General features: G+C 42.4%; 1 protein-coding gene across 3 annotated transcripts; it reads right to left on the minus strand.

Annotated features, from left to right (window-relative positions):
• Positions 1–1,970: 1,970 nt before the first annotated feature.
• On the minus strand, positions 1,971–12,243 carry ttc14 (tetratricopeptide repeat domain 14). Of its 3 annotated transcripts, XM_076088434.1 has the most exons (13): positions 12,142–12,230; positions 11,624–11,772; positions 10,705–10,835; positions 10,168–10,367; positions 9,825–9,909; positions 8,537–8,666; positions 7,434–7,589; positions 7,024–7,095; positions 6,758–6,877; positions 6,059–6,181; positions 5,643–5,760; positions 3,867–3,973; positions 1,971–3,727 (listed from the first exon to the last, which is right to left on the minus strand). In XM_076088434.1, the coding sequence occupies exons 2-13, from the start codon at positions 11,755–11,757 to the stop codon at positions 2,698–2,700; spliced, it is 2,406 nt and encodes an 801-aa protein (XP_075944549.1). In that variant the 5' UTR covers positions 11,758–11,772; positions 12,142–12,230; the 3' UTR covers positions 1,971–2,697. The 3 variants fall into 3 exon arrangements, with proteins under 3 accessions (XP_075944549.1, XP_075944550.1, XP_075944548.1); XM_076088435.1 differs by having other exon boundaries at positions 1,971–3,751; positions 11,624–12,243; XM_076088433.1 differs by having other exon boundaries at positions 11,624–12,242.
• Between the last annotated feature and the right edge of the window lie 9,039 nt (positions 12,244–21,282).

The following is a 21,282-nucleotide window of genomic DNA, read 5'->3' on the forward strand; positions in this document are numbered from 1 at the left end:
GCTTAAAGCACTAATAAGACATAATGCCACTTTGGGTTTAATTTGCTTAGTTGAAGGATGAAAGACAACCAGATGTGTTTAGGCCATCTCATGTTAGGGCAATGTTGCTTCAGTAGCGACAAGAATAACATGACAGAATGGAAATATGAAAATATACAGGCGGCTACAAAAACACACACACACACACACACACACACACACACACACACTCTCTCTCTCTCTCTCTCTCTCTCTCTGGTGTCCCCTGAGGTCATACTATAATTATTTTTGATATTCTGTGCTATATTACTGTATTGTGCACTGTTATATGGCATCACTTCCACTCTGGGCATCAATACAGGTTAAGATGAAAATCTATTTTTTGTTAATATTTAACAAAAGGTGAACATTTCCTAATGTTTGGCTTCTGCCTTCATCATATCTTCAACATTTGTCCAGCTCTACTCAAGGTCAGTTTACCCAAATCAAAACAAAAAGCAAAAAAAATCTCCTCTCAAGGTCCTTAAACGGCTCAAAATAACAGACTATGAACTACCTCTTACCAAAAGAATACTTCATTTCAACAGTGTTACAATAGAGTGAAATAGTGTAACATCTCCAACAAGGGCAAATAAAACCATAACTATGTGCACGGCTGGATACCGCATGTGACAATGTACTGATTTTGTCATTTGAGTGAACAAACCCTTTGACAGGATCCCAGATTAGAGGCTTGTGAAGCCTCTTTCCACTTTTGGACTTTTCCACTTTTTGTCAGTAAACTTTAGGTCTGGTGAGGAAGGAAAGCCACACAAGCCAGCAGTGCTTGCTCTTCCTCGGACTTCAAACGGGCCTGGTATACAGCAGCTTCCATGCATGTTTAGGATCAATACGCTGCTGGAAAATGAATCCTCTTTGACACATATTACTGAGCCAGAAGGGGTAGCATGCCTCTGCAAAATAAAGTGGTATTTCTCTCTCTAGCAGGTGTGGAGCTCATCCACAGCCCCAAAGCTGAATATTTCCACCAGAAAGTTTGACTGGAGGTTTTCTGCACCGCTGCATTTACATCATCATGGACTGTGGCCTTGAATATGCAAACGTCAAGTTAAAACCGACTCTTTTAGCGGCGCCATGTCCAAGGACCGACACAGGAAAACATTCCTGCCCTCTGCCATTAGACTCTATAATAAATCACCTCTGGCCAAATCAAACAAGACTATAACACTGCTACTGTTGTTGCTGCTGTTGGCGATCTTGTGCACTACTGTTTATTTTTTCCTACTTAGTTAATTTAATAAGATTCTATTTAGTGTATATACTGTGCATTTGTATTACTTTATTTTCTTAAATTTAATAGGTCCTGCTCTGTTATTTTATTATATTGTGCATTTTCCAAACTTAATGTTTTTATTTTATTGTGTAACCTTGTTTGCTGCTGCCACAGACACATTTCCCCTTTGGGATGAATAAACTATATTTCTATTCTAATCTTCTTCTTCTTCATTTGACATTAGGTGCTGTCCTCCATCGTAAATCTGGTGTTTTGCGACGTAGGAAATGACGAGTTTGTGAAAATAATATTCTGCATGCTGGCTCACTGTCAGGACTTACTGTGTCAACAACTGATTAATTGCATTTTCATCGTCATCGCGATATGAACACAGCAATAAAGACATTGCAAACAAATTGGCTGAAATAAGAAAAATCATTGCATTTTAGGGATGGTTACCAAAACCCAGTATTAAACGGGCCCCGGGGACAAGGACCGTAGTATTTATTATCGCATTGAAACTCCCCTGCTCTGTGGAGGAGCTCCTCCACACACACCCACGCAGCAAAGTCTGCAACCAGCAGATCAGAGAGGCTGCAGTGGAGACAGAGCGGTAAGAAAGCGGTATTTTAATCTGCTCTGTCCGCAGCCTCTTATCCACCGCCGCTGTTTTACACAAAGCACAGCGCCCTCGCAAAGGACAAAGTGACACGGCGTGTAGTTTTGACATTTTAAATGCTTTTATTGATTCAACAGAGTTTTGTTCTACTACAGAGAAAATGTGTCGGGGAAACAGCTGGAACATCGGCATTGTGTGATAGCTTGAAAAAAAAAATACCGCAGCACTAACAGTCAGGTTGGTTGAGATTTAACGAGCCACAGAGAGAATGCACAAAATGGCACAAGGCAGTAAACATAAGGCAGTATCTCCTCCAACAGATAACAGGTCTCAACTTAAGAACACAAAAGAGCCATCAAAGCCTGGAGCAACTGATGCGACATCAGACGTGCTGGATAACGGAATAACAGATGAAGCAATGATGACGAATTATATAATATCTGCATGTGACAGATGTAGATCTTTCAATAAGTGGAGAACGTTCTTCTAATGAAATACCCTAATAATCACCAGTTACAATAAGAACATGCCATCACATAATTAGTGAAAGTATTTACTCAAATTATAGCTTCAACCAATGCAGATGAACATTTCACCACATTGTGAACACAACAGTTGCTCACAGGCCTTAAATCTACTACGAGGACTAAAACATTTCAAAGTAAAACGGCGTTTTTTTTCCAACAATAAAAGGTACAACATCTGGGAACATTCAATCAGCTTGATACACAGTCCAGAAATAATGGCGTCATGGTACAAACATCCACATTTCACAGCCTTGTTTCACTAATATTCGGGCACCTTTTGGACTTTTGGTTTCGAGTTGTTATTTTGGCCCGGCTCCTTTCTGCTTCTCAAACTGGGCGATCTGATTGAAAATACTCAATAGGTTGGATGGGAGGTCTTTTGTAGCCCTTCCTTCTGGCACTGAGGTCACACTACTCTGTCTGTTGTGATTTCCAGCACCTTCTGGTCTTTTACCGTTCCCAACATCTGACCTTCTGCTGCCGTCCACTACTTTCCCCTTTCTGTTGTCCTTCTCCCTCCCGGCCTCTTCTACCTCTTGAATTTCCTCCCGCCCTCTGCTCTCATACCTGCCGCCATCGAAGGAGTTCCTCTTGGAAGAGTCCTGTCTCATCCCTCTCTCTACGCGCTTTGATGCGGAACCCGAGTTCCCTAAATATTCAGATTTGAAACTGGATTTCCGTGAATACTCGGACTCCGCGGACGAGCAGGATACCTTTCGCTGTCTGTTCTCGTCCGAGCTACTTCTCCTCTTGGAGTCACTGTCTCGCCTGTCTTTCCTGTTATCCTCCCTACCTCTCTCCCTGCTCTTATCCAGACTCTCTCTACTCCCCCTCTCCTCTCTTTCTGGGCTTCTGCTCAGACTGTTTTTCCTTCTCTCCTCTCTGGCCCTTCTCTTATTTTCTCTGCGTGAGGAGTCAGACTCTTCATCCTCTGAAGCTGCAGACAAGGAGTACAGCTGAGAGATACGTCTATCGTCAGCATCCTTCACCATTACCTCCTCCTCCTCCTCCTCCTCTCCAAAACCCGGGCCTCCCTTCTGGTTGAGAAAGGTGGCGGCGGTGTTGGGAGGAGCGGGGTACCACTCCACCTCTTCCTCCTCTTTCACCTTCCTGTCTTTCTCGCTCTTACCCTCCTCACTCCTCCTGCTGCTCTCCCGTGAGGAGATCCTGCGATGGCGCTTACTTTCCCGCTCAGACCTCCTCCTCTTCTTTTTCTTCTTCTTGGACCTCCTGCGAGAGGAGGAAGACGATGACGATGGAGAGGAGTTCCTGGAAGAAGTGTTGGAGGACGAAGAGGAAGAAGCCGATCTCTTCCGTTTTTTCTTCATCCTGTAAAAAAGAAAAAGACATTCACTGAACATTTTATCCTCATTAAACAACTGATGCTTTGAAGTTACGAAATGACTTGCATGGCTTCATCTGCAGTATATTTACCTGCCACACTTTCTAAAGATCAGAGTCGACTCACCTCTTCTCCTCTTTTAAGATCTTACGCAATTTCTCGGCACTGATCTGGCTGCTCGTAGCTTTGTCCTGCTCCTTAGCCACCGCTTCTTCTCGCAGGCGAATCGATTTCTTTATCGTCGCCGGGCAAAGCAAAAGTCCACAGAGACACAATCAAACACGCAACGCCCCAAGACATGCAACGGAGACCCCGAAATTGATCGGTATTCAGCCATTCATTCATTTATTAGTAGCGGAGTAAAAAAAAAGTATGAGGAGGAGGCGGCAAGTCAAAGGTTTGAAAAGGACAGAAGAGCGTTAACGATCACACACCAGATGACAGAACGATCGAGAAATATACAGAGAGTCACATATTTACCACAAGAAAAAGTGGTGTGATCCAAGAGAACAGTAGTTGGCAGAGAAATAGATGGATGGACAGAGGTACAGGCAGAGATGTGCAGAGAAAACAAACATCATTTGTTCCCCATTGAGACAGAGAAGGTTTCAACGTTACCGTATTTGGGTCAGGGGCACGGCACACACATGTGTCCAGTGGTGGAGTCGTTGTCGTTGTGCCGTTTATTTATTTTCACACCAGCAAGGCAGGTGACAAGACCATGGCAGTTGGAGGGTCAAAGGGCAGAGTCCCAGGGTCGCAGACACACACACACATACACCAAAGCACTTCATCAGTATTACAAACCAAACGGTGTCGGCAACATGTCTGCGTTTGTGCACAAAATTCAGTGCAAGAGGACGTTGTGTGCTGTACTTGAAATACGAACGTTTTAATAACATAACATGCCCTTGTAAACGCTTTCAGACTAGATTCGGCACCATGGACAGCACTCCACGGTGCTCTGGTCCAGATATTGTTAAGTCCCTCCACCCCCCCGGTACCCCCACAGATGTTTTCACCTCTTTGACTGGTTGAACTTTATTAGAAGGTGTAGGCGTTTACAGACTTTGTGTGTTTCTTAATGTCAAGGAAGTGTTCCAATGTTGAGGATCCTTTGAATTCTACCAAAGACTGAGTCCTTCGTCCAGAGGATTTTGAAGGATGCATGCGTGTATCCCCAGTGGCCATATTCAAATGTTGCCCACCGACAAACTCGTTCAGCAAGCTATTAATAAATAGCACCGAGGAAACGACGGAGAGAGACAGCGGAGTAGAACCAGTATATTCTTTTTTTTTTTTTCACCTATTTTAGATGCTAGTAATAACAACCCCGAAAAAACTTGTAGAAAAAAACTTTTTAAAGTTGTAGATTTAGTAATCTGCATGAAAATAATAAAAAAAATATTATAAGTAAAGATTTGTTTTGCTGATGAAATGAAATAGATTTACATTTTTCAGGTGGATGTATGACCCCAACCAGTTTATAGCTGTGTGATCCTGTGTATAAACAAACCAGGAATGTTTAATGTTTTAATATTAATATTTAACTAACATTAAGCAGGTCAACCATTAGCAGACACACGGAAGTTTCAGTCCTTTCTGTTTGAATCACAGACATCTTATTCCCATGATTGGTGAATGATCAGAGTGTGCAGTGGCCAACAGGGAAGCAGTTTGACAGGCCATGCATGTATAAAAATGAACTTGACCTCTATTCTGAGACATCCGTCTCTTTAGTTGCTAAATACTTCACTATGTTCACCAGCTAGTCGTGAATTGTGTGTGTCATTTTTTCAAGTCATACTTCATTGATATGTAGACTTAACACAGTGCATACCCGCCAACTTTTCCCCAACCCCTTAAGTTTGTGTGTGTGTGTGTGTGTGGTGGCCTGCTCACCTGTATAGTGTCTGTGATCTTGCGCAGGGCCTCTTGCGCCTCAGGGTTTGAGTCATCCAGAGATAGAGCTCTCCTGTACAATCCCTCTGCTGTTACTAGTTTCTCCTGTTCCTCAAGCCTAGCGACACACACACACACACACACAAGAGACCGCTGAGTAAATAAGGTCAAAGATTAATTAATTAATAACACAAGTAATGTCAGCAGGAAAATGCTGCTTTTGCCTGCAGCACAGAGGCAAGAAACGGCAGGAGCACAAAAGCACCCTTCATTGTGGAGACTATATTAGCAATGTCAGCATGTTTCTTTATTCCCCTAAACAACCAGGACAGATGAATACACATGAATACATTAATACTGCTTGATTGCTATTACTTTGGAAGCTCTGACACCTCTGAACTATTATCAGTGCTTACTGTTTTCCTCTCTCCACCAGCGTCTGGCAGAGGTACTTCTTGGCGTTGCGGTGATCTGGACAGGTCTTCAGGGCCAGTTCAAAGTCTGTTATAGACTTCATGATGCTGCCTTTGTTAGCATACCTGAGAATATCCAATGAAGGAAACGCAGAGAAAGAAAAAAACATCTTAAAAAGAGAATTCAATCCTTCTATCTACAGGGACTATCACAACTGAGATACAATAATGCTCCGACAAGGATTCATTTCCATGTTCTTTTTTTTATGATTTTTGAACACATTACTATTGAACAGGAGAGATTATAAAGTCTAAGTTGCAGTCTAAATGTGTAAAAGAGAATTATGTGAATATGTACAAAGGCATTTGAACATTACTGCCATTTTCTGCATCATTTATCTGTTATGTAGTTGATAAATGAGTTCCCTTTCTGTTATCTCTGGCACCAAGTGAACGACAGCTTTTTATTGCAACATAGACAAGTTATGACAGGGACGGGTGTGGTTTCTGTAAGAAAATATGAATAACATTTCAAATGAACTGATGCATACTCTGTTAATTTTACATACGTTTTAGAAGAAAATTACATCAACCATTTCTTATTAAAATCAATGTAAGGCCCCATGTAAGGCAGTAAAGAAGTTCTACAGTGTTAACACATCCAAAGTAGGTTACAGGACATGAAATAAGAAATCGACTCACAGAGCTCCACGAGCCACCAGTGCTTCTACATTATTAGTGTCGATGTCCAAGGCCTTGTTGTATTCATTCATGGCTTCAACGTGGTGACCGTGTTTGAAGTAGCCCACACCTGCACGGACGCTGGAACAACAAAGACGGACATGGAACAGGAAATGGGAACATCAAGTGAGACGAAGCCAGAGGAAGAAAGACTCTATAAAAAGGGGGATGTTGTTCACTTTGTACTGTGATGAATATGATAGACCAATGACATATTTTATCATTACCACTTCAAAGCCCATGATGCAGACTGTTTCTTCCTGATTGCAGAGGCAAAATCTTCCTCTTGAAAAAGTTTACTGTGGAGAAAAGAGGCACACGTAAGAACTCTATTGACCCTCAGAGCGGTCGTCTCTCAGCATTGTAGGCTTCCTTTTTTTCTGCTAAAAAAGTACAAATGTCAGAAGATGGTTAGTACTATTCACCCATCCTTTAAGTGGTCTCGTCTCCAATCTGAACTACAGCACACAGCTGATAGGCATGTAGTTTGTTGACGCTAAATAGCGCTTGTTGTAAGGACACTGTGTTACTCTCTCTGCAGAGTTCTCTGCTATCATACGGCTGCTGGAGAATTATCCAATAAAATATGGCGGTGCTTAAAGTAATCAGTTAGTCAGCCAGTGGCCATGCTTATTACCTTTGTAGTCCTCTCATCATTGATGGTGGGTGGGTGTCACTGACTCCCACCTTTTCCAGCAGGTAGGCCACGACAGAGGGGTTGTGGTAGCCGTGGCAGCTCTTCAGTATACACTCGTACGTCTTAGTGGAGTCAGCGGCTGCACAAACGCTACGGCTAAGAAAAGGGGAGAGGAGGCGAGAGGAGTCAGCGTCGCATGCTAAAACTGAACACTTCGGCTTTGTTCAGGCTGCCAGCCCTATTCCGTCTTTTGGCATACACACATTTATGAGGCATATCTAGACTGTATCCAGATCGATTTTATGAAGTCGGCACAGCAAAAACACTTTTTGCAAATTGGATCCAAACCACATTTGGAGCTGGTTTCAAATGCAATTCTAATCGGATTTCTACAGATATGATTACCAGACACTGGCCGCTCAAATCAGATCTCAAAGTGTCTTTTTTTGTGTCACTCGCTACTAGCAGAGCACAATGGAGAACAACAGTCCGTGTTCAGACTTTGAAATAAATCGTCTGCTGGCACTTTGTATCTCTCCGTGACTGCAACGGGGAGCGTCGCAATGTTTGCCAGCCTTCAGTTCTGCACCGCGGCGGCTTGACAGCGCGATTGTTTGGAGTGTGAAATGATGATGCAATGATGTTTTGCATACAGTCTGAACGTAGCCTAACTTGATGTACAAGAAAAACACGAAACAGATTATTCCATGGTACGATTAGATGTGCTCGGAAGGCTTATTTGTATTCTCTGGTGATAACAAAGAAAATGATAACGTTTGAATGAGTGGTGAACTCGGTTTACCTGTGTTAAATAATGAAGCGCAGCAACAGACTAGTTATTTTAAACAGATATACCAGTTTGATATACTTCTTGATTAATCTACATCCTGTATCCAGTCATCTTGAAACAAATTCAATACAAATGTTTCAATTAGTGTTCAGTAAAGAAAGCTTTAGTGTTACTCACACGACAAACATTTCAAGCATATTTTAATTCATTTTAGATAGTTTTTTTTTTTTTTTTTTTTTTAAATAAGTGTTGGTTTTGTAAGTTCAGAGTTGTATATTTTATAGTATTTTATCAGGTCATGTTGTGTATTTACCTGTAGTGTATGGGCAGCTCCTCCCGAGGAACGACACCCAGTTTGATGTGCTCCAGGTTGGGAGAGAGAGAGGCCTGTTGGAGGGAGACGGTGATTTTCTCCTGGTAGCGGTCGATGTCTTTCACTGCAGCTACAGAACGACAATGTTGAGAACTCAGAAGATTTGAAAAATATTTCTCTGGGGTGACCAAATGTTGACACCTTTTCTGACGCCCATGTCTATAATGCATTACAATCTGCTCATAGCACTAAATAGTGATAGTTATAAACACTCGTGTATATAATATATTAAATTCAAGTATCATAATAGTTCATGATTGCATAATTGTTTTTTGCAAGGATCATAGTGTATTATAATTGAATAACACAGTGGAATAGTACGTGAGTCAGAGAAGCTATTTCACATGTCGTTCTCCAAAGAGAGGAATGTGGACAGCGAAACCCAGAACGGACAGACTCGTGTATCTTCATTCTTCTAAAGGGCAGTTCATAACCAGTATGTCTCATATGTTCAGAGGCACGTGAGATTATTAAAATAAGCAATGTGAAGCACCACGACTATTATCTCTAACTGGACCTCGTTGAATATTAATTGAATACCCCTGTTTTATATTAACAACACGGAATGATCAACCACAACTGCAGCTGCAGCTGTAAATACTACAAATTACGTTCCAACCAACATAACTATGGCTGCCACAACCACAACTCGGGTTCCAACAAACGATATGATCAAGGTAAAAACACTCAATAAATGGATTGAGGTAACTTATTTTCAGGATAACTGTAAATATTGTCACGAGTGACTTCAAAAAGCCATCGAACTCGCTATCATGATAGAGAGCTGAAGAATAGAGCTTGATTGTCTAGTACTTATGATGTCAGGTTTCCACAAACTCTAAAGACACAATTGACTCAAAATGTAGATAATACCTGAAACAATCTTTACTTTACCTGTAGTTGTATATAACAGTGGTATATAATACTTTGAGGAAGCACTGAACAATTCTTATAAGTTATCACAATGGCAATCATTTTATCCTCCGCCATTTAATTTAACAAATGCACTGTAACGTCAGATAAAATACACATTGTGTTGCAGCAAATATTGAGCCAGCTATAACTTTTCTCTCCAACGGCCCTGTTGTTTTGATTTCAAGAGTCAAAAGTCAACCTGGTGAGAATTAAAGCCTTGTAACAGCTTTAGAGAAAACCCGCCTATGGTCTGGCTGTCAGAGAAAGTCTGCACAGAGGTGGTTGTTTAAGAGAAAGCAACTAAGACGCTAACCTCTGATGAAGTCTCCGGTCTGGAAGTAGGACAGAGGATCATCATGGCTGCCAGTGGAGGGAATTTCTCTGATGTGACAAAGAGCCTGTACATAGAAGGGAAAGGAAATTCCACCAGGTGTGGAGTTGCACGATTTACTACAGTAATTATAGGTACACAAATGTGTCATGACATAAGACCTCAACTTGTGCGGTGGTCATTTAAGTCGGCATTAGTACTGGTCCAGCTGGACAAGACAATCAAAATCTTCTGCATCTACAATGGCTGACTGATTGGTTTCGATCCGTTACCAGGTTTATGACATGGCTCAAGGGCATTCAATTGATTTAGCTTGTTGACATACCGACAGCTCTAGGTCCTCTACGTCTCTCTTCAGTCCTCCTGCCGTGCAAAGCAGAGTGAGAAAGAAGCCGTACTCTCTGATGTTGTTGATCCTCCCCACCAAAATGTCTCCTTTTTCCAAGTCCCTGTACAGCATGGCTCTTCTTTCTTCATAGGACACCTCCATGAATAACTCCACTGGTGGCATGATGGCATACGGCTCTGGGAAAGTAGAATCAAAACTGAGTCAAACATGTTGCATCTGAAGATAGATTTCTCTATATTAGGGTAGATCCACATTAGGCCGGTTAGATTTAAAAACACACTTTCCTCTCTGTTTTGGCCCTCCATATTCACTAAGCTGGAATTTGTTTCTCACCCAAAAATGGAGCCTTCTCCAAAACTCTCTCCAGAGTGGATACATCTTAAGATGCCAGTTCAGCATTTTATTGTTTAGTGGGGAAAACTCAATGACATAAGTCTGGTCTTTACAAAATTAACATGTTTGATGACCTAGTGTGGACCGAGCCTGTGAGATGTAGTAAAAGCCAACACACACCTGCGGCGTCGTCGTCCTCCTCATGTTCCTCTTCCTGATGAGTGGTGGTCTTCCATGCTGGACAGAACAGGATGTCAGCCTTCCGGGCAATGAACTGCTCCACAAGGGGGCTGTCCTGCCCATCACTCTTGCTGCACACAAAACACACATGCTCGGCGAGGCTCTTGGGAGAATAACCTTTTGTGAAACTAAGCGTTGTGTAGCGCACGCCTGGCAAACAGGCGCATAGGAAGAGGAGATCAGGCAAAACAAACAGCTGAATTCTCGCACACTATTCGTGCCGAGTTTATTAGAGATACAACTTTTCAGTAATGGACCTTCATCACGCATGAAATTCACAATATGAAAGAACATCTTTTTTCTAAAACCACCAATAAAAAGGGGCGTCTAATCTCCAACACCTCAGACACGATCTATTACTAATAATAATGACTAGAGCTGAAACAATAGATCAGTAGTTAATTATTAGGCAAACAACAAAAATCAATCAACAACTAATGTTGATAATGAATTAACAGGTTCTGTCTTTTTGAAGCAAAAGGGCCAAATTCCTTCATTCTAGCCAGTTTAAAGTTGTTCTGCCTTTCTCTGATAATAGTAAAACAAATCGATGAATTGGGCTTTAAACTGCTGGTCAGACAAAACAAGTCATTTGAAGCCGTCATCTTGGACTTATGGAAATTGGGACTGAATTCAATTGTGCACTTTTCACTATTTTAAGGTTTATTGACCACAATGAAAATACTTGTTAATTGCAGCCTTAAGTGAGACCAACAATTTATCAAGATCCATATCATACAAAGTAAAAGATTATATGGGCAATGCAAGACAAGTGATTTGACAACAATTCGTCAAAGCTCACATGTAAACGAGAATCTTCATTAAAACAAATCATACAAACAAAAATAAACTAAAATACCTTTCACACGAGACCTTGCACAGGTCAGACACCACAGCTTGGAAGTCTGGGTTTTCCGTTTGTTCACATTTCAGTTTGTTGAAAAACGATTCTCCGTGATAGGTCAGACACTGCCTCAACAAGTCTCTGTCCATTCTGTTTTCACAGGACTGCAGTCACATTATTCTACAAGTCAAAAGATATAGCTAGTAGCCATTGAGTGCCGCTGACTATGGTTGAAACGTTTTAGCTAAATCTAGCAAACGTGTTACTTGTATCGCGGTGGAGACATGATGTTTTCCCCCATCAATAGGCACGTCTATTCAACAGATGTGTGCGCCAACTCGGATTGTAAAATGTAAAAGGTCCATTAAATACACGTTAACGTTAATGGATGCGAGTTAGCTAGATAACAGCGTTGCTCTGCGTCGTTTAGCTAGCCACCAAAACAAACGCTAGTTAGTCATGCTAAAACACTAGCAAGTTGAAATTATCTTCGTAATGAACAATATTCCAATAGTCTTACACATGTAAAGTACCTCTGTTTCCTAAAACGCATAAACACAACTATCATTTCAATTCCAACAAGTCTCGACTCTTCTTTTCTCCTACATCGTCCATGACTATCACACATGGACGAGTGAGCATGCGCAAGGTGTGTTACACTGAAACCGTCGGGAGAAACAAATCCCACCTAGGAACTAAAGTGGACAATCAAAACATTAATACATTTTTTAAATGTGTAGCCAAGGGTTAATGTTACGCCTATACTTTAGGATAATAATAAAATAATAAACACGGGGCTCCGTATTCTGCGCCAAGATGTCAGCAACTTTATTCACTTCTCACACACACTTTGCCAGAACCTCTTTCATCTCCAACTCTTTCCGTCTCATCCTCCACAATAAAAGCACCAGAAACATACACATGAACACTGCTTCCTAGAGAGCTCAACATAATAGCTTACAAATGTGTTGAATTCTAATTAAGCTATATTCAAAATCAAATCTAAATTGTATTCCAAAGTAACTCCTCTTACAGCAATTATGTTAAAAGTAAAACAGCCTACCACAATTTAGTCATACACAGCCTTTATGAGCCAATGGAGAAAAAAGTACTCAGATATTTTACTTATATAAAACTAGTAATACTATAGTGTAAAAATACTCTGTTACGAGTAAAAGTCCTACATTCAAATTTTTACTCAAATAAAAATATTGGCACACTGAAGTATTTGATTTTTCAAATACAACTCCCACAACTGCGGACCCCACAACTAACAACCCAACAATTACAACGACCATGACTGCAGCTACTACAAGTGTACCCCAACAATTACAGGATCCACAACTACATCCCCGACAACTGTTAGCCCGACAACTGAAACCGTGACCATTGCGCTTCTAAACACCACAACTGCAGCCCCCACAACTCCAAACCCCCGAAAACTGTACCCCCAAAACCTGCAGCATCCACAGCTATATTGCTCAAACTATCACAACTGCAGCACTGACAACCGTGGCCCCACATCCATGGCCTCCACAACTGTGGCCCCCACAAAAGCACCCCCACGACTACAGCTCCAACAACTGCGCCCCTGAACATATACAGCCTAGAGAACTGCGGCTACCAAACCTGCAGCCACCACAGCTATTGCTCAAACTATCACATTTGGAACGACCACAACTGCAGCAACCACATCTGTAGTTCCAACCACCACAATTACAGCCATCACGACTCCAGCTGTAACTACAAAAACTGCAGCGACTAAAACTCTGGCTGTCACATCCACAACTGCAGCCACCACGACTGTAGTTCTAACACCCACAGCTGAAGCCACTGTGGCTCAAACTACCCCACCTGCAAGGAACACCACAATTGCAAAGACCACAAAATCGCCGACAACCACAACTGCAGCCACCACAACTCTGGCTGTAACTATGACAGCTACAGTCACACCAACTTGTCCCTAAATCAATATTATTTTTATAAGAAGAAATGAGAGGCCATGTGATTTGTCAGCCGCGTGATTTGTCAGCAGCAGCCTGAAGTAGCAAGTTGAATAGCGAATGGGATGTGAGACGATTTCTGATATGTGTCACCCAGTTCAGGTTCAGTGGGGCAGTGTAAAGTGTTGTAAATGATGTATATTTTAGCTTCAGCTTCTGCTTTACAACAGTCACGCTAGCCCACTGACCAATCACGGCACAAGTTATTGCTGAGCAAGTTAAAACGCAGACAGAAGATGTAGAAAGGAATTGCATGACATGAATAACAAACCTGTTTGACAACCTTGATTTCCAGTAATGGCTTTGTTAAGAGCAATGGCATTTTAATTGTTTAACTCATGTTTATTGAGATCATTTTATCTCCATTTAATTGATAGTTACTTGACACCAGCTTTTAAAACCAAGGAGTTCCTCAATGGAGTATTGTAGGCATCAACTGGTTTCTCAAGTTATATGAAAGTATCCTCCGTCATCAATGCCATGTCACTCCTTAGCTGAGGGAGGAGTAATCCACACTATGCAACAGCAACTCATTGACAAAGCACTTGTCTGAACCTGTAACTCATCATGGAAAGAAAAATCCTTTGTTTGATATTTTTGTTTGGATGTTTACATGCATCCTCTGGACAAGGTAAACATTATAGTGATACTATTGTGGCTTTGATTGTTTGTATTTTACTTTGGTCCGGATTTTGGTATTTTCGGACTAAAAATAACTTGACAATGCCAAAAATTTGCTCATCTGGTCTTCGCACTTGCTTGTGTGAGTGTTTGTGTTTGGGTGGTGACACGGTCAAGTGGATAATCTTGCCATTACTACAAAATCTGAAAAAGATACATTTATGGCATCACTTCATGAATCAGACCAATTTGCATAAAATTTGCTTCAAGAGCTTCACTGGTATGTCTGTCTGATAATGGACTTCCACTTTCAAGCGGCACCTGCCTTCAGGAAACGGTATATGCCGTTGGAAAAGAAGTGGCATACCACTCCGGGATCAGTATATACCGTATATATGGCGCTACTGCAGGGACTTTATCTGTGGTTATTGAAACCACTTGTTTCAGCTCTATTCCTCTCCGTTAACATCATTGTTGGGCAGTGAATGAATGTGTTAGGATTCTGATCATATTGAGCTTTACGATTGTATATTTTCTGTGCCTTTTGGATTTGAGTGGGTGCGTTTGCTCAAAAGATTTGTCCTTTGTCTCGTAGTGGAGCTTCACATTGCTGCTTTTAATAATTGTCACGGTCTCTGAACAAATGAGATACTGGTTTTACTGCCCGTGGGAAGAATACACTTTTAAGAGTCGGTCCATTCTTGGTTGAAGGCTCTGGTTTCGCTGTCCACATTTCTCTTTTTGATGAACGCCACGTGAAATAACTTCTCTGATTTACATACTTCTCCTGTTGGGCTTCTCTCCCCGTTTCTTCTGTGTGTATAAATCTCACTGGCATTGCGATGCTAATCGGAATACACATATTGGATTGACTGAGTAGCATTACGTGAGATGATTTACAACGCATGTAATGGGTTGATGTGTTTCCCAGACCGCTGAATGTAAAGGCTAGTAAAGCTGTGCCTGTTAAAATAGTCAAAATTAAATAATTCTCAATTATCTATCGGTTGTTGGTCCAAGTTCCAGATTCAACAACGTCTGGGTCTCTCTAACATGATAGCGAGTTAGATAGCTTTTTGAAGTCACTCGTGACAATATTTACAGTTCCAGCTGCAGTTGTGGTTGATCATTGCGTATTGTTAATATAAAATAATTTCTGAAAAAACAATCATTTCAAATACCTCAGTATTTCCAGACCTCTTCTCACGTTCATTTTATACGAGGAATTTCACCAAGGAGATGAAATAATTGGATCTATTGTCTGTCTGGATGTCAGTTTGTACAACTCTCACCAAACATCTCAACAACTATTTTCCTGATTGGCATGAGTCTTTGTGTGAACATCCTTGTTCTTTAGCAATTTAGGTGGCTCTACCATCTTTACATGAGCATTGACCATCTGGCTAAACAAGCTTATTTCATTAGACTACAATTAAAAATTGTTTCAAAAGTACAGAAGCATAGTAGGCCTACATTCATTTCAGAAAAAAAAGTGTGCCCTGTTTTCTCTGTATCAATGAGAATAATATATCAGAATTCTGAGATAATTCATTGAAAATTTCTGAATTAACAAAGTTATTAGGACAGATTTCTAAGAAAACGTTTTTCATGGACACCACTGTGGTTTGTTCTGGCTAAATTCTGCTGACTGAAGGTCTGTCCCCAGAGTTGCCGTCTGCTCTCCTACAGCGCCGGGGTGTGAGGTTGATGGAACATGGGGTGTGCTAGCTAGCTAATTCTTGTCTCATTTCCGGTTTGATAAACAGTAAACTCATCAAATTCCTCAATTATGCCAAGTTACTCTAGCAGACCCTCAGTTAGTGGTTGAAACAAAGGGAATTCAGCCAGCACAAACCACGGCACCGGGAGTCATGGCAGGCTAGTGGCCATGAAAACTTTTGGCAAATATAAAAAACAGAGAAAAATACAAAAAATCGTTTTAAATAACTTAATATTATGACTGTCTCCAGTAAGGATGGAATAGGATATAGGATTATATCGCGGATCATATGGAAAAAAAACTCACAATAAGTTGATGGTGGTGAATTTCCATTATTGAGCTAACTGTATAATATCGTCACGATTGACGAAGGATCTAACTCGCTATCATGGAAGAGAGGCTAAAAGCAGAGATACAGAGACAGAGATTGATTTAAAGGTATATCCATGCACCATTGTCGGTTGTTGTTTTCAAACAAACCATTCAAAGTTGCCCTGTCCTCCCCGGCTCAACAAGCGAGAGAGAGCAATGCACTCAGAGTGAGACCTATGTGTGCCACAACAACACCTCCAATAACCACAACGACACCAGCAAATACCACAGCACCACCTCCACAATGACATCAAGCACCACTATTACACCACCAACTACAACACCACCAAGCACCAGTACAACCCAAACTAGCACAATAACACCCACCACATCTGCAATTACAACATCTCTGAGTGCCACAACAACACCTCCACCTCACCAACCGTCCACAGTATGTGCGGGTACGGGAGTCTGAGTCCGACCTGGTGTCCTGCAGCACAAGGGCCCCACAAGGAACCGTTCTAGTTCCATTCCTCTTCACCATCTACACCTCAGACTTCAAATACAACTCTGCAAACTGCCACCTGCAAAAGTTCTCTGATGACTCTGCAATCGTTGGCCTCATTTCCGCCGGTGATGACAGGGAATACAGGGAACTGAACCAGGACTTTATAGGATGGTGCCAGCGGAACCGTGAGTTGGGTCATTAAGCCCTACTCTTGCCATCTAACTATTTACTAGTTGGTGTTATTTTAATATGGGCTCAAAAACTCTTAATATCCCAGGCAAAGGCCTGCTGATAGCTCATGTAAACATTTGTAGCTTAAGACACAAGATCTATGAATTAAGTTGTATGATGCAACCAAACAATATCCATATACTTGCAATATCTGAGACACATTTAGATCCTTCATTTGAAAATACAGAATTAGGGGTTGATGGATATACACCGAAATATATATGGTGGAGGCGTAGCTTTTTATGTCCAGAATAACGTTCCAGTAAATATAAGAGGTGGTTTATTGGTGTGTGACATGGAGGCACTGTGGCTACAGGTTCACCTGCCACAAACTAAACCTATACTTGGGGGTTGCCGTTATAGGCCGCCTACTGCATATATGTTATGTTATGTATTGGTTGTGGGAAAAATAGAGACAACTGAAGCATCTCTGATGAATGTATGCTATCCCCCGGTTTTATTGCCTAAATCCATAACTCAAATAAAAGAGTTAATAATGACACAAGGGAAAGGAACAATTATCATTGGTGGGGACTTTAACCGAAGCCTTAAACCCAATGTAGACTCAAAAGTTTGAACATATAAGGCAGAAAAAGCAGCTTCAATACTTAGGAGTACATGTGCAAAGATAGGAATAATAGATGTATGGAGAACACTGCATCCAACAACTAAAGATTATACATATTACCCAGGTAAGCATTCTACATACAGTAGATTGGTACATGTTACATTTTTTATTTAATAGCTAATGCATTTGCAAAGAGAAAATATGCAGGTTAAAAATGAGCTTGAATTACATATTAAACTGGAGGATAAGCACCATTACCACACAACTTAAAAAGAAAGGCTCAGAACTATATACATTGTTATCAGAAGAAATAGAGGGATAATTTACATATAAAAAAAATTAAAACATTACCACGGGGTACCAAACTCACTTAAACTAAAACAAGCCTCCTCACATCAGAACGTGTCCCTCATAAAAACGTTAGCAGTAGTTAGAATATCAAGACGAATAAAGAAACTTAAAAAGGGTAAGAATCCAGGGAATTATGGATATGCAAACACATTTTTCCAGGTTTAATGCAATACTGAATATCGCCTACTATCGTTTTGATTGTTTTATGGTTTTTATTTAATTTTATACTTTTACTTTTATCATATTTTATTCTGATGAAGCACTTTGTGAATTGTGTATTCATATTATTATTATTATCTCTCCTTATTAACCAAAAAATATTGGAGTGACAATCAATTTATTTGTTGCAAGAAATTGTAATACAAATATAAATTACAAACATGCAAACAAGTCTTAACATTAAACCCTCAAAAACATTCATTCCAAATTAAAGCTGCATTAAAAAATGCACATTTATAACAATAAAGCACTCATTACCCTCTGTCAATGTTTAACCATTTCTGAGTTAGACACTGCATTTGAAGACAGTATAGAACTATGAAGAAGACAGACAACTTATACAAGGTTTGGCCTGATGGTCGGTGCTCAAGAAAAGGTGGTAGTTTCAACTAAAACACTAGCATCTTCTTGTTGACAATATTGATGTTCAAACAGTAATTTGTGCAAATACTTCCTGAGATATTTGATAACAGTTGTACAAACGAACAACCTGACGGACAACAGATCCCATTATCCATTCCTTACAAGTTGAACATGACATGATGTATTGAAATACTGAGGTATTTTATTTGATAATTTTTTGGAAATTCTTAATATTACTCATACTAAATGATCAACCACAATTGCAGCTACAACAACTGCAGATCCCACAACGGCTGCCCCCACAACTGTGGCCGCAACAACTGCGGCCCCAACAACTGCGACTCCCACGACTGCGGCTCCCACAACTGCGGCTGCAACAACAGCTGCCCCAACAACTGTTGCTCCAACAACTGCAGCTCCCACAACAGCTGCCCCAACAACTGCAGCCCTAACAACCATTGCTCCCATAACAGCTGCCCCCACAAATGTTGCTCCCACAACTGCAGCTCCAACAACAGCTGCCCCAACAACTGTTGCTCCCACAACTGCGGCCACAACAACTGCAGCCCCAACAACTGCAGCTCAAACAACTGTGGCTCCAACAACAGCTGCCCCAACAACTTTGGCTCCCCCATCAACAACTGCAGCCCCAACAACAACTGCTCCCCCAATAACAACTGCAGCCACAACAACTGCTGCCCCAACAACAACTGCCCAAACAACAACTGCAGCTCCAACATCTGCTCCCCCAACAACAACTGCATCCCCAACAACAACTGCTCGCCCAACAACAACTGCAGCCCCAACAACAACTGCTCCCCCAACAACAACTGCAGCCCCAACAACAACTGCTGCCCCAACAACAACTGCAGCTCCAACAACAACTGCTCCCCCAACAACAACTGCAGCCCCAACAACAACTGCTCCCCCAACAACAACTGCAGCCCCAACAACAACTGCAGCCCCAACAACAACTGCTCCCCCAACAACAACTGCAGCTCCAACAACAACTGGTGCCCAAACATCAACAACTGCTGCCCTAATGACAACTGCAGCCCAAACAACAACTCCAGCCCCAACGACAACTGCGGCCCAAATGACAACAACTACAGCCCAGACAACAACTGCAGCCCCAATAACAACTGCTGCCCCAACAACAACTGCTCCCCCAACAACAACTGCAGCCCCAACAACAACTGCTCCCCCAACAACAACTGCTCCCCCAACAACAACTGCTCCCCCAACAGCAACTGCTCCCCCAACAACAACTGCAGCCCCAACAACAACTGCTCCCCCAACAACAACTGCAGCCCCAACAACAACTGCTCCCCCAACAACAACTGCAGCTCCAACAACAACTGCTCCCCCAACAACTGCAGCCCCAACAACAACTGCTCCCCCAACAACTGCAGCCCCAACAACAACTGCTCCCCCAACAACAACTGCAGCCCCAACAACAACTGCTGCCCCAACAACAACTGCAGCTCCAACAACAACTGCTCCCCCAACAACAACTGCTCCCCCAACAACTGCAGCCCCAACAACAACTGCTCCCCCAACAACAACTGCAGCCCCAACAACAACTGCTGCCCCAACAACAACTGCAGCTCCAACAACAACTGCTCCCCCAACAACAACTGCTCCCCCAACAACAACTGCAGCCCCAACAACAACTGCTCCCCCAACAACAACTGCAGCTCTAACAACAACTGCTCCCCCAACATCAACTGCATCTCCAACAATAACTGCTCCCCCAACAACAACTGCCCAAACAACAACTGCAGCTCCAACAACTGCTGCCCCAACAACAACTGCAGCTCCAATAACAACTGCTCCCCCAACAACAACTGCTCCCCCAACAACTGCAGCCCCAACAATAACTGCTCCCCCAACAACAACTGCTCCCCTAACAACAACTGCAGCCCCAACAACAACTGCAGCCCCAACAACAACTGCAGCTCCAATAACAACTGCTCCCCCAACAACAACTGCTCCCCCAACAACTGCAGCCCCAACAACAACTGCAGCCCCAACAACAACTGATCCCCCAACAACAACTGCAGCCCCAACAACAACTGCAGCCCCAACAACAACTGCTCCCCTAACAACAACTGCAGCCCCAACAACTGCAGCACCAACAACAACTGCAGCTCCAATAACAACTGCTCCCCCAACAACAACTGCTCCCCCAACAACTGCAGCCCCAACAACAACTGCAGCCCCAACAACAACTGTTCCCCCAACAACAACTGCAGCCCCAACAACAACTGCTCCCCCAACAACTGCAGCTCCAACAACAACTGCTCCCCCAACACCTGCAGCCCCAACAACAACTGCTCCCCCAACACCTGCAGCCCCAACAACAACTGCTCCCCCAACAACTGCAGCCCCAACAACAACTGCTCCCCTAACAACAACTGCAGCCCCAACAACAACTGCAGCCCCAACAACAACTGCAGCCCCAACAACAACTGCTCCCCCAACAACAACTGCTCCCCCAACAACTGCAGCTCCAACAACAACTGCTCCCCCAACAACTGCAGCTCCAACAACAACTGGTGCCCAAACATCAACAACTGCTGCCCTAATGACAACTGCAGCCCAAACAACAACTCCAGCCCCAACGACAACTGCGGCCCAAATGACAACAACTACAGCCCAGACAACAACTGCAGCCCCAACAACAACTGCTCCCCCAACAACAACTGCTCCCCCAACAACAACTGCTCCCCCAACAGCAACTGCTCCCCCAACAACAACTGCAGCCCCAACAACAAC

This window comes from Anarhichas minor, unplaced genomic scaffold, assembly GCF_050575085.1.
Source record: "Anarhichas minor isolate MPS153535 unplaced genomic scaffold, ASM5057508v1 ptg000010l, whole genome shotgun sequence".
Taxonomy (NCBI): Eukaryota; Metazoa; Chordata; class Actinopteri; order Perciformes; family Anarhichadidae; genus Anarhichas; species Anarhichas minor.

Excerpts from the sequence above, each read along its gene's own strand:
- ttc14 (XM_076088435.1), bottom strand. The coding sequence starts at position 11,757 with ATGGACAGAGACTTGTTGAGGCAGTGTCTGACCTATCACGGAGAATCG. Across the intron at positions 6,182-6,757 it reads CTGGTGGCTCGTGGAGCTCT|GTATGCTAACAAAGGCAGCA; the intron begins GTGAGTCGATTT and ends GGATATTCTCAG. Across the intron at positions 5,761-6,058 it reads CTGGTGGAGAGAGGAAAACA|GCTTGAGGAACAGGAGAAAC; the intron begins GTAAGCACTGAT and ends GTGTGTCGCTAG.